The sequence below is a fragment of the Leuresthes tenuis genome, unplaced genomic scaffold (genome assembly GCF_036924035.1).
Source record: "Leuresthes tenuis unplaced genomic scaffold, fLeuTen1.0.hap1 SCAF_6, whole genome shotgun sequence".
NCBI lineage: Eukaryota > Metazoa > Chordata > Actinopteri > Atheriniformes > Atherinopsidae > Leuresthes > Leuresthes tenuis.
Window position 1 is genome coordinate 19,378,218 of NW_027325360.1, and position 18,855 is coordinate 19,397,072.

Sequence of the window (18,855 nt, forward strand, 5' to 3'; positions counted from 1 at the left end):
TTCACCTGAAAAAGCAGGTTTTCAATTTCAGTTATAGCCCAAATGATTGTCAAGTTTGATCCACCCTAAGTGTTCCATTCCATATGTATGTACATCAATCTCCAGCTGGGAATTTGTCAAAATGGACACAAATCTGTCAGACATCCAATTCAAATAAAACTGAAATGACTGTAGATTAGGAAGAGATAGTTTAAAATCAATTCTTTATTGTTTCACAAACTAAATTCAAGCAATATATTGTATTATGTATATGAGGCGTGCTTTGCTTTGACTCTGAGAGCATATCTGTATCCCCCTTTCTGTATTTTTGTTTTTACTTTCTAAAAAGGACAGTGCTTTTGATCTGTTCAAATAACTTTCATGCATGATAGAAATTAAGCATATTTTCCAAAATGTCAAACAATTTCCTCTACCTCCAGTTGGTAACGCACGCAGGCAAAATGTCATTAGGGTTCCTGTTCCTCCTTCTCCCCCGAGAAGCACAAACACATTTTTGAGTCTGCTGCATTACCATTTTCACCACCACAGAAGGTGATTTAAGTTCTCAGCAAGCCTCTCCAAAACACACAGCTTTTGTGACCCATAATCAGCATCCACAATTAGTGTGTTGTGGTTGAGCTCTGGTCACTGTGAGGTTTGAGGCTTTGGTAAATGTTATCACCAACTCAAAGGCCAGTATGCACAAAGTATGCTCTTTGGAGTCCTTGTTATAAAAAAGTTGCCACAAAAGTCTACAGGCAGAGAGCAGAGCCATAGCCAGAGGGATCCTAAAACCTTATGTTTAGGTGAGATTCTCTTAAAAAACACTTCTAATTGTTTTGGGCCACCTCCTTTGGTACTCGTACTTGTTAGAAGTAAATCAAATTTGGTTGTCAGAAAGCTGATAAACCCACAAGCATCTTAAATCCAGGGTAAGATTGGTCAAGACTTGAACTATGCTCTGAGAAGAAAACAACAGAGTGGTTTGAGGGAAGGGGTTAAAAAATACCAGAGCGAGCATCTTTTCTTCCTTAGTTTAAAGGTCTCCACCCTCGTTAGGTTTAAGCTGGTCCCCCATTCTGCCCTCTATCGCTCTCATTACTGTGCATCCTGCCACAGACAACTCTAAGCCCTGCAAAGGTGCACAAAGAGCTTTTGTCTCAGAATAAGATCGATACCTCTCCTCATGATGAGCCAGGGGCAGCTATAATGCACTCAGCCCAGGACCTGCAGGGTTCACAAGATTTTCAAGCAACTCAGGACTAGCTTCCCTGGGGTGAGAGCATAGCCCATGACCAGTACGAACCAGTAAGTCAGACTAAAAATTCACAATGTCTCCAAAACAGCATTGATATTTCAGATGTGAGGACTTTACGAGGTTAAGCTTGCGCAAACGGTAAGAATATGGAATTTTTTGCCATGCTGCCATTGTGAGTCACTCTGAAATAGCCAACTATTAGAATGAGCAGCACCACAAAATGTTAACAAAGTAAATTCCTCTCTGTGAGCACTATGCTTCCTACTCAGTCTTATAATTAAAACTGAAGTTAGCAACTTCATACACTATCAAGGCCACAGTGAGTTGTGTTGGTTGAATTGATTGAATCTCATGGTTCGGCCTTCAGATCATATACAATTTTCTGTACCTGACTAATCCATATTCATATACCGTATATCAAATTGAGTCTTTCTCTTTCAGTCTCTGACCATAACACCAACTCGAGTCATTAGTCAGTTAACCTTTTGCACATTTTGGTGGTCTTACACTATAAACAATTGATTTTATCCAGTTTACATGTACATGTACTGTACTGTAACAGATACGTTTAATAAAGGAAGATAATGACACTGTTTTGCTGTGTATGTGATTGAAGCTTGAATCTAAGTCTGACTGGAACACTCATTTGATATCTATGGCTCTTTCGCTATCAAATAAGTTGAGCTGATGAAATATACACCAAACTCTAATCAAAAGTAAGGAAGAAACTCAAAACGTAAACATGCTTTTGAAACTCTGACTTGCATACATCCAATATATCTATTCATGCAGGGTGTGTCATAGCAATCAAAAGTAAGAGGTCTAAACAAATGAATTGTCTTAAAATCTCCTTTCTATTGTAAATCATAGATTGGCAAGGAAACATAACAACAACGTCCTTTGATGAATAGTGCTAATTAATATAATTCGCACTCTATTTCAGGTTCTTGCTAATTAAGAGCTGGCAAATCTAATTTGGTTACATAAATATTTCACTGGTTTCACAATATCTCTGCCATTATGTGGCACGTTGGCAATGTGAATAGTTACTGTTTCCATATTAAGTATGAGTGTTTTGGTTTGGTTTTTATCATGATCAACACGGAAGCACTGGACAGAATAAAAACTGACTATAATGCCACTATATACACGCACATGTCAGCGCAAAACTGTCATGATCAAACAACAGTCAATACTCAAAATAATGGCAAATGTTTGGTAAAACTGTTTGTTCTTTCTGTCTCTGGAAAACTGTGCCCAGTGTTTCACTGTCCATCAAAGACTGTTGCATGTCCTTTTGAAAACCAAGCGAGCTGAGTTTTTGGGAAAACACACCCGGCAGGTATGAGGGCAGTTGTAATTACCAAATGTGCTCAGAATCTCATGCTGAGCGGGAGTTACAGTATGACTGACACCCCCTTGCTCCAGCTGATGTTACTGCTTGTGACTAAATGCAAGTTCACAACATGTCTCTCTTTCCTCTCTCTGCCCCCATACCCTCATCTCTCTGCATGCTCATTACAGATGTCCTAGATTACTTGGAAGCCAGGAGAGCGTCACTAGCCTCATTACAAACTTGGACACCTCCCATCTTTTGTACCTTTTTCCCCGACAAGATCTCCCACATTCATGCTTTTATCCCACGAGCAGCCTAAAAAGACTCATCAAACATGTATAAAGAAGAGGAGCTCACATTTCAGCTGAATCCTCGCAGTGCAGACGACGGTGTCTGTGATGGAAAGTGCCACTGATGATTAACGGGCGAGGAAAGTTAAATAGGCAAAGAGAAAATGCCTTTTCGTTCAAAAGTGTGTCAGTTTGCAGGATGAATACATATTCAACAGCACACTGAGGCATTTCCTTGACCCTGTTCGTTAAATGTTTTGCTCATTAGCTCTCTTGTTGCCATGATGTTTTCTATGTGGCATTTTGGATGAGAGGGAAATTATGTCACACAAATACATAATGTGACCGAGCAATGCCCTGATTGAAAATTCACAAAGGATGAACTAGCACTGCAAATCCAAATGTTTAGTCTTTTGTTGCTGTGACAAAGATAGTTTCAAAGAGCCGTTCACGTTTGATAAATCCAGGAATGTCCTGTTGATCATTTCTAAATATTGTTTTAAGTTTTCTTATTATTACATTAAGAAGAAGATCTGTGGACAATTTCCATGTTTGCTTTGTTGCTAAGAATAGCTCATCTATTGGAGCCTGCAGCCAGTTAGTTAACTATAAAGCCAGCTGAGAGTCCTGCTTTGTCTGAAAAACAATCTTCCACTATCATTATCTCTGAAGCTTGCTAATTGTCATTTTGTTTATTTAATTCTCGCAACAACAAAAAAAAGTGCAAAAAAAAAGCCCCAAAAAAAGCCAAGCCCATTTCTTGACCAAGAACCTATCTGAAATCTCAGCTGGTATGTTGGTACTCTCATAGAGACAACAAGAAGTAGCACGTCTCTCCACTGTAATCTACGTACAGATGGAGACATCCCAAATGACACATACGGCCACATATTTAATCATCTGCTTTGTGAAAGGTTTATATCTGTTTGCATAAAACTTGCCAACAAAGCAAATAAGCATGCTTATCCAAGATGTTAACCAACTCTTTTAAAAGCTTCTCTGAAGGTCTCACATATTAAACATTTGATTTGAATAAGCATATAAACATCATTACGGCTTTATCAGAGTTGTTATCACTTTCCATTTAGGTCATATTGGTTTTAACCTGACATGACTGAATGCATAAAGTATGTACTTTTAGAATCGGTTGAAACTTCTTAGTTGAACTAAGATGCATTTAATTGGTAATGCGTTTGAACGAAGCATATGTCACACGCAGTCTTAGTGATAATCAGCACATTTACTTACCAGATGTGATATAATGCCAACATACGTACGGTATGGACGACTTAGTAACCTTTGCTGCTAGCAGACAGAGCAGCACTTGTTTTTACTGTAAGGCTGCACAGAAGTTGACTTACATCGTGGGAATTGCTTATTTGGTTAAAGTGAAACTCTTAAACTGTCAGAAACGTTAAAGAGAAGCTGCATCTTATGTTGCTCTACAACATAAAACAAAGGGTAAGAACACGGAGGGTGAGTCAGAGAATATCATCTAATAGTTGTTGCCCTCACTGGCATAAGCTGTGACCTAAGAAACTTTTATTTCTTTGCCTTTTTTTTATTTACCGTTTACCAAGTGTGAAGTAATAAAAGGCTGTGTACACAGCAGCTTTATCAGCGATGATGTGTCTCTGAGGGCGATTACTGAACCTCCAAATACTATACTGTAGCTATGTCTCAGCAATTATTTTGATGGACACACATAGCTCAAAACTTAGTATTCACAGAAATCCTTTAAAAGGTTTGCTGATTTACTGCAAAGCTGGATAGTATGAGACACAAACAAGAATCCATTGTGAAATAAGCCCATGCCCCACATCACGTCAGTTTAATGCAAGGTGCGGGTTAAAACCCAGCCAACAGTTTTATTCGTAACGTTAAATCTAATATTCTAGCAGCGTACTGTTCCTAAAAGCCATTGTTTCAGATGTTACCAAAATAGCCTCTAGTTAGTATGTGTGAAATCAAACAGAAGGTGAAATACCCCACAAAGCCTCCTCTTCAGTGCAGTGAAGCTTGTTAATTATTTTTTTTTAAACTAATTTGGCTGCTATTATTCCTTTTTTTTTTGTCAGATTCCTCACAGTTTTCACATTATATACAGTATAGGGCAGACACATTGTTACACCCAGCAAGGATGACTGGGCCAGGCGGGTATAAATATTTGATATGCAGGTAAATATTTGACGTACTTCAAACAGTAGTAAAAAATACAGACAACCCAACTGCAGAAAGGCATGGTTTACTCGCAAAATAGAAAGATTGAGGAAATATTCTGCCTGCTGAGTGATTTCGGTGAAATTATCATGGCTTTTTAATATGGAAACGAAACTAAAGTCAAACATTTCAAATAACACTGTAATGCTCTACATCAACATTTGGTAGGCATATTTTACACATTTTCCCTTTGCTTTCACTCTTGATAAAGTCAATAAAACCGTTCACAGATATATTTCTTTCTTGGAGTCTTCTTTTCAGCTTTTTTTTTTTCATATAATGTGAGAGGCCTCAACATAGGCAATGATATAAAGATGGTTATAAAGTACATCTTGCACATTGCAGTTACATACAAAACAAAGTTCACTATAAGATAAAAAAGTGACTGAAGGAATGACTTGATTGATTGTGTAATAATGTACAAATGAGCTACGATGAGCCAGATTAAAATGTCCAGGCTGCATTGCACATGCTAGGACAGAATTAAGCCTCCATTGAGCCTACACTTGAGGGGTGAATGGGGAACAGGTTAATAGAAGGACTTAAATCAAATGTGAGGAGAGAGCTAACACAAACAAAACTAGAGTACAGTCAGCAGAGTACTATTTCATTTGAAATCACCTTCTACACACACAAAGCAGATGCACCTAATCTCAATGGTTCTCCTTTTCCTCATGGGCTTTGCTGTTCGAATAAACCTCCTTTTAAAATCTTTTACAGTTTTACAGTTATATTATATGGTCTTATTCACTTACATGTTTCCTTTTTGGGACAAACCCTCCATTCCATGTCTTTAATGTAAGTCAGGCAGTGGCATTATCTACACAAGTAGCTAAAACAACAAGCAGGTTGACCTTGGCCTTATTGCTAATGTAAAAAAGGAATATTCAGAGGAACTGAGATGACTGCCAGTTGCTATTATGTTGCAATTATATTTGTCCTTCACTTTTTTCCTACTCTTTCTTCCTCACTGTTTTTCAGTGATCATGATGAATTCAACTCCTCTGATTCAAGGCAACTTTATTGTGTATTTGGCCTGTAATTCTCCAAATATTACTGAAATCCTCATTGTCAGATTCATACCTGAATCCTACTAAACTCCAAAACACGGTGCAACTTGTTGCAACCCCTGCCCTTTTGTAAATGACGATAGGCAGCAATTACCACAGTGGGGAAGATGATTATTTTTCAGTTTTCTAACAGGCTGTACTTTGAAGTTTGAAGGTGAGTGGTTTCTGTCCATTCAACTACACATTAAAGGGAATTTTCATCCTGGCTCTAATAGCTTTCTTTCCCTCCCTCCCCTCTCTAGTCTGGTACTCTACATCCTCGGGGTATTCTAAAACACCTGGGCTGAAGATATTTCACTGCAAATTACACTTCACTTCTCAATGGACATGTCATTACCAAAAACACCCCCGCAAAAGACAGTCGTTGGAAGAAGTTTGTTTACATTTGAGTTGAAGCATATATACAGGCTGGTAATCAAGCACATCAAGAACATTTCAACTTTCTTTTGGCAGATACTTATTTCTCTTAATTTTAGTTTTTGACAAGAAAACACACCAGTAGGCAGAACACAGTGTGAAGGTAGGCTGACTGGCATGAAAAATAAAGGGGTGTAATTATTTATTTATTTATTGAGGAAAATGAGTAAAGTATTGATACACATTCACGTTGTGCGAATGAGGCAATCACTCTGTGAGATCACATTGCTGTGTGAACACATTTTTCACACAAAAACTCACATCTCTGTACGCACGCACACACACACACACACACACACACTAATATGATGTACTAATATGATCATATATCGTTTGAAATTCTACAAACCAAACATTACGCACAAATAAATCCTCAAATAATGCATGCAACTACAACTCCTTACAAGGAGTGGCAAGAAAATAATGACAGATACGAAGAATGGACATAATATGTGAATTATGTTCCACATCAGAGCCAGCCGCCATCAACCACTGACCATCCTATAGGACTATGCACACAAGAATAAGTGACCCACATTTCCTAAAGGCTTATTGGACATGAGAACAAAAGCCACCTACACCTGTCTGATCTAAAATAAATAGATTGGGTATGTTGAAAATATATTGTGTTGAAGAGCCCACAAGAGAAACTGTATCAGACCAGAGCCAAGCTCATTTCTATAACTCCTCCATCTTGTCTGGACTAAGACTGGTTTAAATGCAGTCTACGGCAGCTAAAGCATGCTTGTAATGAATACAATCATAAATGTTATTATATTTGTTTTTTAACTGTCAACCTCTCCTTCCATTAAAATCTTAAACAAGACCGGATGCCCTGAACACCACTGACAGTACTTTAAAACTCAAAGCATTCTTTGAGAAGATTACAAGCTTACAGTCAAGCACCAAAAAGATTTTATGCCTTCACAGAAAGTAAAAAGCACATCAAAAAAATGTGCCAGGAAGTACATTTCTGTGCAAACAACAAAGATTTAACAATCTTTGCATCATCGTCCGATCCATGAACGAGTTTCAAACTCTAAAAAGTTTAAACTTTAAAAAAAAAATTTAAACTTCATTGTTTCAGAGCTTTGGTCTGCCGATAAAATCTAAACCAACTAAAACTGCTAACACCTCCTCAGCCTCACAGACTTGCTGCAGTTCTGACCTGAATCCAAAATAATTTGCTCTGCTCATTGATCTGGCATGTAGAGGTGCACTCTCTAATTCACAGCCAACACTGATAAGGAAAGACTGATCCTGGCGTGACACCTCCCTGACAAATCGGATAGGTTTAAAGCACCAAGGAGCCACGCCCACGACAAAGTAAAAGTTTTGGTTGGCTTGCATAAGGAATGCAGTGAAGATCCACCCTGATCTTTGACATAGCTCAATGAAGTCTTGTTACTCAACTCCCTTCCCACAGGCATTAGTGACATGCCTGGTAATATCCTAAGAGGCTCCCTTACGCTGACTCTGCACAGGCAGGAGTTAAAAAGGACTAACAAATCAAAAGGTGACACAGATAGATAGATGGATATACACAGCATTGTGGTGAAGATAAACAAGAAAACATTTCAACTAAAGAAGCAGACTCTCTGTTCTCTGTTTCTTTCTAAGAATAGAGATCAAACTTTTCTGCATCCAACCGCAACACTTTACTGATTCCCAAAAGGAAAACCGGGCTGCAAAGTAATTACACTGTTGAAGTTAAATAGAACAGAAAATGATGAAATTTGGGCTTTTACATTTCATGTGGAAGCAAAAGACGCAGAATGATGAGTCTTTGGAATGTGACCAATGAAAAACAATTTTTCCTTACTAAAATGTCCAATATTCCTTTCAAGATTAAAAACTCTGTGATGTGGGTCCACTCTGTAAGATTAGGTCTAAGAAATGTTATCAAATGAAATAATGGACATTTACTGCTTTCAAGTGAGCTAGAAACTACATGCAATGGCCTGTAGTTTATAGGTGAAGTGGTGGGTATGCTGTTATAGCCAGTTTACAACGTAAGCTTTAACAGGATGAGTTGTTATAATTGACAAATGCCTGAACACATGGTGTAAGAAAAAAATCTACAGCACTCTAGCCTGAAATATGTGTTTTTGTATAAAAATTTATCAAAATGGTACAGTTTGTTTGTTTTAAAAAAAAGACAGGATTTTTAACATGCAACGTGCAGCAGGTATATTTTGGCATGATTCAATATAATATATATAGCAAAGAAAAAGCCACTAAGAAACATATCAGCTAATGCCTAACCTTTTGGTCAGTCACTGTTATATATAGCACTGAACAGCATTTTAATGACTCCTATGAAACAAAACATCAGAAAAAGTGCTATCAGTTGAACCCTAAAGAGTTACGTTTTCTTAGCTACTGGCCCAACATTCGCTTTAGACACATGTTCATAATCTAAATTGGGAGAACGCTTAAGCTGCTTAAGATGTAGAACCCACTTTTTCAGAAGGTGAAATTTGATTGGATAAAGTAACAAGGTCACAAATTAGATTGTCATTTTTAATACTTTGCAGAGGATAAATTGAAGTCTTGAAGCCGTGGGTTCTGCTATCTTTCTGCCTTTATTTTTTGCCTTCAACAAGTAAACTGTAGCTTGATGTGCTTGAGCTCACGTGACTGACTCGACTACTTCAGAAAATTCTACTACTTATCCCTCAAAAACTCTTGGACTTCATCCTCAGAATTCCTCGGGTCACTCACTATCCATCTGTACTGTGAAGCAACAGCTAATCAACTTTGCTGCATTAGGCTAAATGTGAGCAGACAGCATATCACTAAGCACATCAGAATTCATCCAGCTTCCTCTGTCACATCGTCAATAAACACTAGTGATTAGAGATATGCTGATTGCCTGACTGTTGGCTGGAGTCCGGTAACGTTTAGTTTGACCTGACTTAAGGAAATGCTTTTTTTTGCAGCATAAGTCACACAAGCATCTCTTTTGAGTGGAAGTTCTTTTCACTATAGACCAGGAGGACCCAAAGCTCACAATTTGTATCTGTAAAGTGAAAACTTCAGCGCAACAACCACCAAAAAGTCTGAGATAACTAACGTAGTCTGACTCAGAAAGTCCGAAAAATGGACCTGAAATTATGTCAGAAATTTGACACGTCTGTATTTCGAACGAACGATTAGGAAAATAATACAATATAATACAAAATGCATTAAAAAATATATAATTAAAAGATAATTGGGTAATCTGGCAAACTTTTAATTTTATATATATAATAAAGAGGAAAAGGTTTAAGACCTATATTATCTGCGGCTGTAAATCCTCTTCAACTGAAATTCAGTTCTAGAAATAACTCATGGAGCACTTAATTCTTAGATTTCCAGTGACAGAGATGAAGGGCTCAGTAAACTGGAGCCATTTTGGAGAAAATGTGAAAATTCTTTGGAGTCATGGTTCGAATGTGACAACACAAATGAATATTCAATTAAAACTATCTTCATTTCAAACTATTTTTTTCTATGTTGTTAGTCATATGTAAACTACATAAATAAAACTACATTTTATCTATTTATGTAATAACTGATCTATTTATTTATCCATTCGTTCATTCATTGGAGCAAGTTCTAATCTCTAATCTAGTTTTTCATTCTTGGGGTTTGTGGGTACTGTTAACTCAGTGGTGAACCCTTCATTTGCACTTGTGAAATGTTCTCTTTATAGTAGACTTAGATAATGATGTGCCTTTCTTCCTCACTTGGCTGAATGTAATTAAGAGGTTTTTCTTTACCATGGAATGGATAGTGTGATCTTTCACCGATGTTATCTCCAGCAGACGTCTAGGTTTTTTAGGCTGAACAGTTCACAGTGCCTTGTATGTTCCTCAGAATGTAACAAACCTTTGTTATGGCCACTCCTAAAATTCTTATTGTCTCTCTTGTGGATTTAATTTATTTTCTTTAGGAAATAAAGATTGACCAATGTTATTGCACTGCGAGTTGTCGGATCACAGAAACAGCAGATTCAGAATGAAACTACATTGTAGAAAATACATTTTCTATAAAACCATTATCTATTTTCCATTAAAATACAGTTGGGTCATTAATCATGACCAAGTAGTATTACTTAAAATCAGTCCAATCTTATGAAATCTCAAGCTATATGAAGATGTTATTATGTATAAAACTAATATGCACTCAACATGATCTCCTATAAACAAAACATCATCCATTTTCCATAGTCGCTTCATCCTATTCAAGGTCAGCTAAAGCCTATCTCTACAGCCATCAGGGTACACCTGGACGAGTCACCAGTCCATGACAGAGACAAAGAAGAAAAGCAACAATGGCTGCTCATGTTACATTTAGAATGACCAAATAACCAATGCATGATGTCAGACTGTGGGAAAAAGTATCTGGAAAGAACTAATATAATACAAAAGATTACTATATCTGGGGTTCTTTTTGCTGTCACAGCCAAATTCTGAATTTTGGCACTGGCTTGATTTGAGTGCCATTGTGATGTTGCTGTCAGTAAATGAGACTTTTAACATGTCTGAGAACATTCGGAGTCAATGTTTTCAGAGTTTTGTGAATAGTAGAAGAAACTGATTTGAAGGTTTAGGGGAAAAAAAACAATGTGTGTGAAAAGAGGCTATTTTTAGAACTGATCAGTCTTTTGTGTTTGTCTTTTGTCTGTGTGACATGTTGAAACACCTTTTTTTTTTATTCTCAGAGGTACAAAGGCTAGGTTGATAAGTCTGATGTCACCTTGAAAATCTAAAGACTGCGCCTGAAGCACAGCACATCACTAACGTCGGTATTATGGTGAGACACTTTGGACAAGTCATATGATTTCTCAGTTTCAAAGAAGAAAATCGGATACAATGGCACCGCAAAACAACAGCGACGCTCACATTTTGTTTCTGTCTGAAAGCTTACATGAATCTGTGTTGGCTTAAAGAACATATTTCTCCCCGTGTGATCATCCTCATCTCGTTGCTTTATCAAAGACTTGATAAGCGCTTCCTCTGCGTGTGTCCTTGCAGCTCCTATAACCGTCCCTCTAGTGCCCTCCCATTAAGTCAAGCATGAAATGTAGGCAGGACGACAGAGGTCTGACTACAGCACCAGACCAATTGCACTTTATCCATTAACTTGTCACCATAATAGAAAAATGACCTCTCCCTCAAATATTAAAGGGATTAGGGGACATCTGTACTGACGATGAATTGCCCAATTACGTTCCACAAACATCACAAAAAAAAAGAAAAAAAGAGAAAGAGAGCCAGTAGCCAGTTTCCTTATACTCCATGCTGAATTTCCTTTTGCGTGGAATTTCATCTATGGAGTCACTTTGATTCCTTTGGTTATCATGGATGGCGATCTGACATAAGTCTGACCTCTCTCCACTGATTGAAGATTGTGCCATTTAAAATCAGAGCGAAGGACGCCACGGAGGTAGGTCACAAGTCATTGTTACTAAAAGTCACCCATACATCAGCCATAACCTTCAGTGGCCAGTAAATGTAATGAGCTTTTAGATAAATCACCATCATCTGCATCCATCTTCCACTGATAGCCATTTAACTGTTTGCAAACAAAAGCTCTGTCTCTCTGCTCAGGACAGGGGTGACATGTTAATTTATAATAGCTTAATTTAAAGTAACTCAAGGATTAGTAAGCAATTAACTTAATCCTGTAATTTGTCTCAAAAGGTAACAAAGCAATAAAGTATTAATTTGAGGTTTCATATCTCCATTTCCACCCAGATTTATTTGAATCCAAATGTGCCAGTCACGATTCCTACTGCCAAAGAAGCATCTTTCTCTCTCAAATTAGTCTGAACGCCTGGAGAGCAAATGATCAAACCAATCTAACCAAAGTAAATAAATCTGCAAATATTCCAAAAAAAGGCAACATTTCAACATCAGCAGATTGTGTTTGACAAACTTCTTAATCCTTGTTACACAGTGAAATCTCTGCCCAAAATAAACAGCAAACAACAATTTTAGCACTAAACATGATTCACCAATGGCAGACAATAACCCTGCCACTCCAGATGGCTGTCCATTTGCCTAAAAGGCTTTAATTTAGCAGCCATTATAATAGGAATGGAACTGAAATTAAGATGCATAAAATTCATTAAAACCCGCTTGCTATAGAGGCACAATAGCATCTTGCATTTCCATACACTGGGTGCAATCGTGTGCTTTGTCCGGGCCTGACAGGCAGAATCCCAAACAATGTGTGAGAGTCAGCACCAGCAACCAACCAGAGGATGTGATGTATTGCACACTGACTTGGAACAATGAAGTCTGTTTTACCTGAAGGCGAACGTTTCTACCACATCAATTTGTTTCAGTGGCACTCCGTGACATCCCCAATAGAGTGTTTGTTACCAGCTATCTCTGTAGACAGCCGCTATCTTTGAGTGATGACAAAGGGTAAGCATAATGCTTCTTCAGTGCAAAAAAAAAAAAGACTTCTAATGATAACAATACAATTTTTCTTTGAGACATGGAGTATGAATGCTTTGGGGTCCAGTCAATCTGTGATGTTTTCAATCACTATTAGTTCAGTCCTAGTAAATCATGGATCATACATAATAAATCCTTCATCTACCTCTTCATACCAACTCCTTACTGTGGATTAGGTTACAGCTGTACTCAGCTTGGAAACAGGTGAACAAAGATCCCTTCCAAACACCATAAATTTAACTGGGATATGATTAATTGAGCGACCATTGGGTTGTATTTTTAACTCAGTGAGCCTTGAAACAAGTCGACCCACAGCACCACGGCTCTTGCTTTTCCTCCACATTCATTATCCCGGCCTACCAGGGAGTATTATGTCTTGTAAAGGCTGACTCTGAGTTGCCACTGTGGCTTAGGGAGCCCTAGAAACTCTGCTTGAGGCACACTCCTTGTGTTGAGACTGAGTTCTGTCTGACATGTGTGACTCCTGAGGCAAGCATGTAGTTAAATGGATAGAGACAAGGAGGATGGCATGACCCACTTCCATTAGGGCTACAGTACGCTCTTTTCTTCACAGAAGATCCCACAGGTACTGTTCTTTGCTGTTTGTGGACAAAATACAGCAGGCAAAAGCTCACACATTCCCATCACCCAGAGAACTACAGAGAGCAAATGAGGCAAGGACGTGGAGTGATCTGAATGCTGATCTAGGTGTACAGGTCAATCTATAAGTTTTCAACAATTTCCTTTCTAAATAAGGCAATCTGACAGGTAATGGTAGGACTCTGAATTAGACTTGTAACGTCCAATTGACCTTTTAGTGATGTCATCCTGTCAATAATTACACAGCTACAAGAGGAGACTCTCTGTCTCCTCCTTCAATTGATAACATCTTGGTCTGTCTCTAACCCTCACGCAGGGAATCTTTCCATTTATCGTTTTTTCCTCCTCATTTCATTAGTTAAAAAGGAGTGACGCCCTGTCTGCATTAGTCGAGGGCGCTAAATCTGGACCCTCAGCTCATTTTATCCTGTGGAAGCATCACAGAGGAGGGAGGCATGCAGCTGATGAGGATCACAGTGAGGGCGCGCAAACATACGGTGCCCATTTTTATTTGAACTGTGCGCACCATAGTGCGAAGACTGATTTGGCTGCTACCAAAAAGAAATTCACGCACGATCAAAACCTCCTTCTATCCGTCTGATCGACTCAAACAAGTGTCCTAGAAACACATATAAGCCTATTAACTAACGAGTCGTGAACATACACACACTGGGCTGCTCATATTCAGCTAACAATAGACTCACAAATGTACACGTTATATTTATTTTTTGGGGAAATTTGTGTGAAATCCTCGCTTTTAAAATAGTTAGTTCATCACTTTCAACAGGATAAAGACTTCCCAACCACTACGAGTCGGTCTGTGGTATTCTCATTTTACTGGTGTAAAATTGTTACAACAACAATGACAGCCTGTCACTTTTCCACTCACCGCTCACATGCTGTGGGACAGCGGCGCTCACACACATCACGATGAAAAAGAGCAGCGGTCCCATCCTCGCACAACCGTCAGGTGTGACTTCCAAGGTTACAGGAATGTGGTTTAACAAAAAAAAAAAAAGAAAAAAATCACACGGCCAAAAGTTCTCTTTCCTCCGCTCTCGCCAGGCTGCAATTTTGCCCACGGAGATGCTGGTGTATGTCCTCTCAGGGTGAAGTACCTCTTAAGTGATGAAGTCGGCAGAGAGACACAGTCGCCTCTTGGAATATGTCACGCAGGAACAAGTAAAACTGTACCTGCCGTCTACTCCTCGTCTGCTGCCTTCCCGATCCTACCGCAGTGGAGAGATGTTGTGGAGACGTGCGCGCTCAATGCTCCCGGACATCTACTGTCAAGTCTCTGGAGTTACAGTGGACTTCCGGTCCACAGTTACAAAATAATACTTCATGATTCCTTTTATTTCAATATCAATAACAGAATCAGTCCCTGGCGACAAGGAAAGGAAAGAAGCGATTTAACCCTAACTGATGACTGTGAATCGCTTCTTATTCCTGAAACAAACAAGTCGGATGTCACCCTGTTTCAGAACCAAATTAATTGAAATCTTCTTCAAGCAAATAAAACAAAAAAGGTTAGTGAAACCACTAACACTGGATTAAAAAAATCCCCCAACGCATCTTTAAGTCTGCGCAGATAGTGGTAAATCATCAAATTCCAGCAGTAGAAAGTATTGGATGATTGTGATCATAGGTCGCTTAAACATTTAGTGAATTCAAATCAAAGGAAGTCAAAAGTATGCAGCAATGTTGCACAGTAAAATAGAATAAAAATATGTTTTCTCTTTAGTAAAAGTAAGAGCATTTCCTCATGCACAATGTGACCTGAGCTAATCAAATTAAATAATAATAATGAAGAAAAAGGACTGGTCAGAGGTCATGTGGTACAAATATGAATAAATATGTGTCTGAGTCCAGATTTACCCCTTTTCGCAGTGATGTGTACATCAGGGTAAGAAGAGCAGCAGATTAAGGGCTGCACCCATCACACCTTGTGCCGACATACTCGACATTATGATTTGGGTTTTCATCAGTTGGTTAGGTCTGGGTTCAGCAAAGGCGTGTGCCCAAACATCAGGCCAGCAGACTACTTCAATATACTGGATAATATACTAAATGGCCAGCTTTTCCAGTTTTTTCCCTCCCTAATGTCACAGCCATATCCCATGATCATCATGCCAGCGTTCCTCAGGCCCAAAGTGTGAAAGGATGTCCCAGGCTTTTAGCTATGATTCATCACTGTTGAGTGAAAGCTGCACATTTTTTTACAGATAGTCATGTTCATAAGTCAGTGTGTTGTTTTTTCAGTGGTTCGCAGATTATTTGCAACTTCAAAGCTGGTGGAAAGTGTAAAACATACAACCAAAAACGGGTGTTTTTTTTTTTTTTTTTTTTTTTGGGGGGGGGGTCACTTATCCACCCACAATGATAGACTTTGAATGATTGCTGGTTCAGTTCCCAGTCCTTATGTCCTTTCTTCATTGTCCTCATCAGATCTCCCCCTATGTGCTCCTCACTTGTAAATTGCTTTGGATACATCTGTCTGTTAAATGAGTAAAACTAAAAGTGTCAATGTTCACAGAAACTGTGGATACTACATCTCTGGTGAGGCTAAGTAGCAATAATCTATTGATGCTCATAATGAAAAGGAGTCCAAGTGAGCTTAATTGAGAGTATATTTCATAGTCAATCACCTCTCAGAGGGTCCGGAACCTGTAGCTTTGAAAAGCAGTCAGAAGTATTGCCACATATTCTATGCAATGCAGTGCTGATGTGGCAGCAGCAAGACCCAGACAAAAAAATAAAACATAAAAATCACAATTTATTTCATCAATGATATCTTATCATAGCTCTATCTTGCCATCAGACAGCCTTTTCTGCCAGTAAAATGCAGCCATTTTTGCCATTCTGTTCAAAGTCACTAGACAAAACCTTTAATTTTACCTCACAACGTGGGGAGACTGACCTTCTCACACAGCCTTTAACATGTATGTGCATCCCGGGTAAATAGACAAAAAAATAAAAGTCACTGTACAAATTAAATTTAATAAAGAGATTTGTGAGGTAAAATGTTTATTTGTCACTTGTTTTCAGCTTAAAAATCGCAGGTAAATTCCAACCCCTGATTCATCACACACAACATACACACACAAAAAAACACACCATCGGCAGCACCTGTGAGGTAAGCTATGCACCGATTAAAAGCAGAGTCATAAATCAAGCTTTTGGCCATGTATAGCACGTCTGACATGCATCTCCCTAGATATGTAACTAAATTACACATTGCAGCTAATCACACAAAACAATTACAATTTAAATGGTATCCAGACATATTGATTTGCTCAAAGGTAAAACGCCTGTGAAATAATAATGTAACATTTATTGGGGATTAATTGTATCTGGCATTCTCAATAACCAATGTTCTGCCTGTGTAACTGGATGCCGTTTTCTCCTTTTAGTGGCTCTGCCATTTTCTGTATAGAATTGATTGATTCAGTTGTTACACACGTCATGTCGTCTGACATCTTCGTTCTCTTCTGCATTGCAGTAATTTTAGTTCATATTAAAAAGTTATGCTCCATCGTAGACTATCCATGCACTCTGCAGACTGACCTGAAGTCTAATAAGTACGGTTATCTATTGCCATGTTTGAGGTATACAAAGAAACTTGACACTGTGGCTTGGAAACCCTGTCACTGGACGGTTTCTATAACTTTATGGTTATGTTAAAAAGAAAATCAGTCTACGCATATGTCCCCGTTTTAGGAATTTGTAACCCTGAAATTTGAAACTACAACGTTTTGGACATGTAGACAAATGTTCACATTACATGTTTAATGAGGCCTTTATGTGATGGTCACTGAATCACTTTAATAATTTGCAAACAGTATTGATTTTAAAGCTACTAAAGCCAAAGTGTTTGCCCACTTTCACAATATTATTGACTCCATGAATGACAGTAGCACCAGTGCACAATTTCACGGCTTAGATTGGTTTCATAGTTGAAAAGTCATTTAAAATACATCAAGAGCAGAAACATGCTCGAATAATCTTACTGAAACATCAACTTTAATGACCAACTTGGGATTTCATATTCACTCTCTCAGGCCACAGTGACAATGGACTAATGAAACTTTACCGCTGTAGGTATCTCACTGAGCTGTGACATTTTCGAAATTAAATTATTTTGCACAAGGGTGGCACCACGCTGATGCCTGGGATTCCTGTGTCCTGTGTGATATTTCAGCCACCTCTGATTGGATTTTGATTAATCTAGGTTATTTCAAATTCATTTGACAGCCATACAATTTCTAATCTACATTGATTCATGAGAACTCTAGTAAGTGTATTTAAATATACATTTTCAGCATTTTTTTCATGTTCATAGCACTCTGTGAGCTGTTGAATATGGAATTTGATAATGAAATTAGGAGATAATGGATTTGTTTTTCACTGGGCTAAAAGTTGTAAAATGCTCTCTGCTTGCAAGGATATTTTTCCCTTGGGTCAAAAATGTGTCATTTTGAGGCCTTTTTTTTTTCAGAGGCGGCATCCTGTTTAATTCTATAGAAGATAACACAATTTCTACCGCTTCATGTTTTTGAGAGATCTTTTCACAGCTGAGGGAAGAAAGGGATACAACTCAGACTTTAAGCTGATGACATCATCCAACATCCCATAGTTATCGGTCTGACCTTGAGGTGTGTCCAAGCTTCTCATCATGAATCATTTAAGATATCAAATGTCCTATGGTTTAATGTAGATAGAGACATATAACTTTATGCACTTGGTCAAGACTAATAAATCATCTGCAGTCGCCATAAAGAGGTCTGCCATCATGTTAATGGGATGCTGCCCACTCTACCTACACTCACACCACCCACTGTTTTAGTTTGCAGAATCTGTCTCCCGAGCATATGGTTCTAGATATCTTTTTTTTTCTTTTAAAAAAAAAGGGTATTATTACCAAGGAAGATTATGAATTAGAATAGAAAAAGAGGAGCTGTACATAAATGTCCTATTAAATGTCCCAGATAGTCCTAGTTACAACCTATATATCCAGTGATCTGTATGTAATGTAATGTTTGCATGCTAAGATATCGATAGAATTTGATTGTTTTATTCCTGATTTTTAATTGGATCCGAATAATAAAACATGCTATTCAAAGAGGATATAATTTGACATAAGAGTGTGCATTTATATTTATGAAAGTGACAAGAAACGCCTCATTAGTTCCATCTATGACTGAGATGATCAGAGAAGATTGTCTGCCAGCAT

General features: G+C 38.2%; 1 protein-coding gene across 2 annotated transcripts in view; it reads right to left on the reverse strand.

Moving 5' to 3' along the window:
• Positions 1 to 14,907, reverse strand: part of edil3a (EGF-like repeats and discoidin I-like domains 3a) — a 100,963-nt gene extending 86,056 nt beyond the window's left edge. For both annotated transcript variants that reach the window (XM_072388085.1, XM_072388084.1), the window contains exon 1: positions 14,512 to 14,907. In XM_072388085.1, coding sequence (XP_072244186.1) covers positions 14,512 to 14,575 — 64 coding nt within the window. In that variant the 5' untranslated portion in view covers positions 14,576 to 14,907. The remainder of the gene's footprint in view (positions 1 to 14,511) is intronic.
• Positions 14,908 to 18,855: the final 3,948 nt, after the last annotated feature.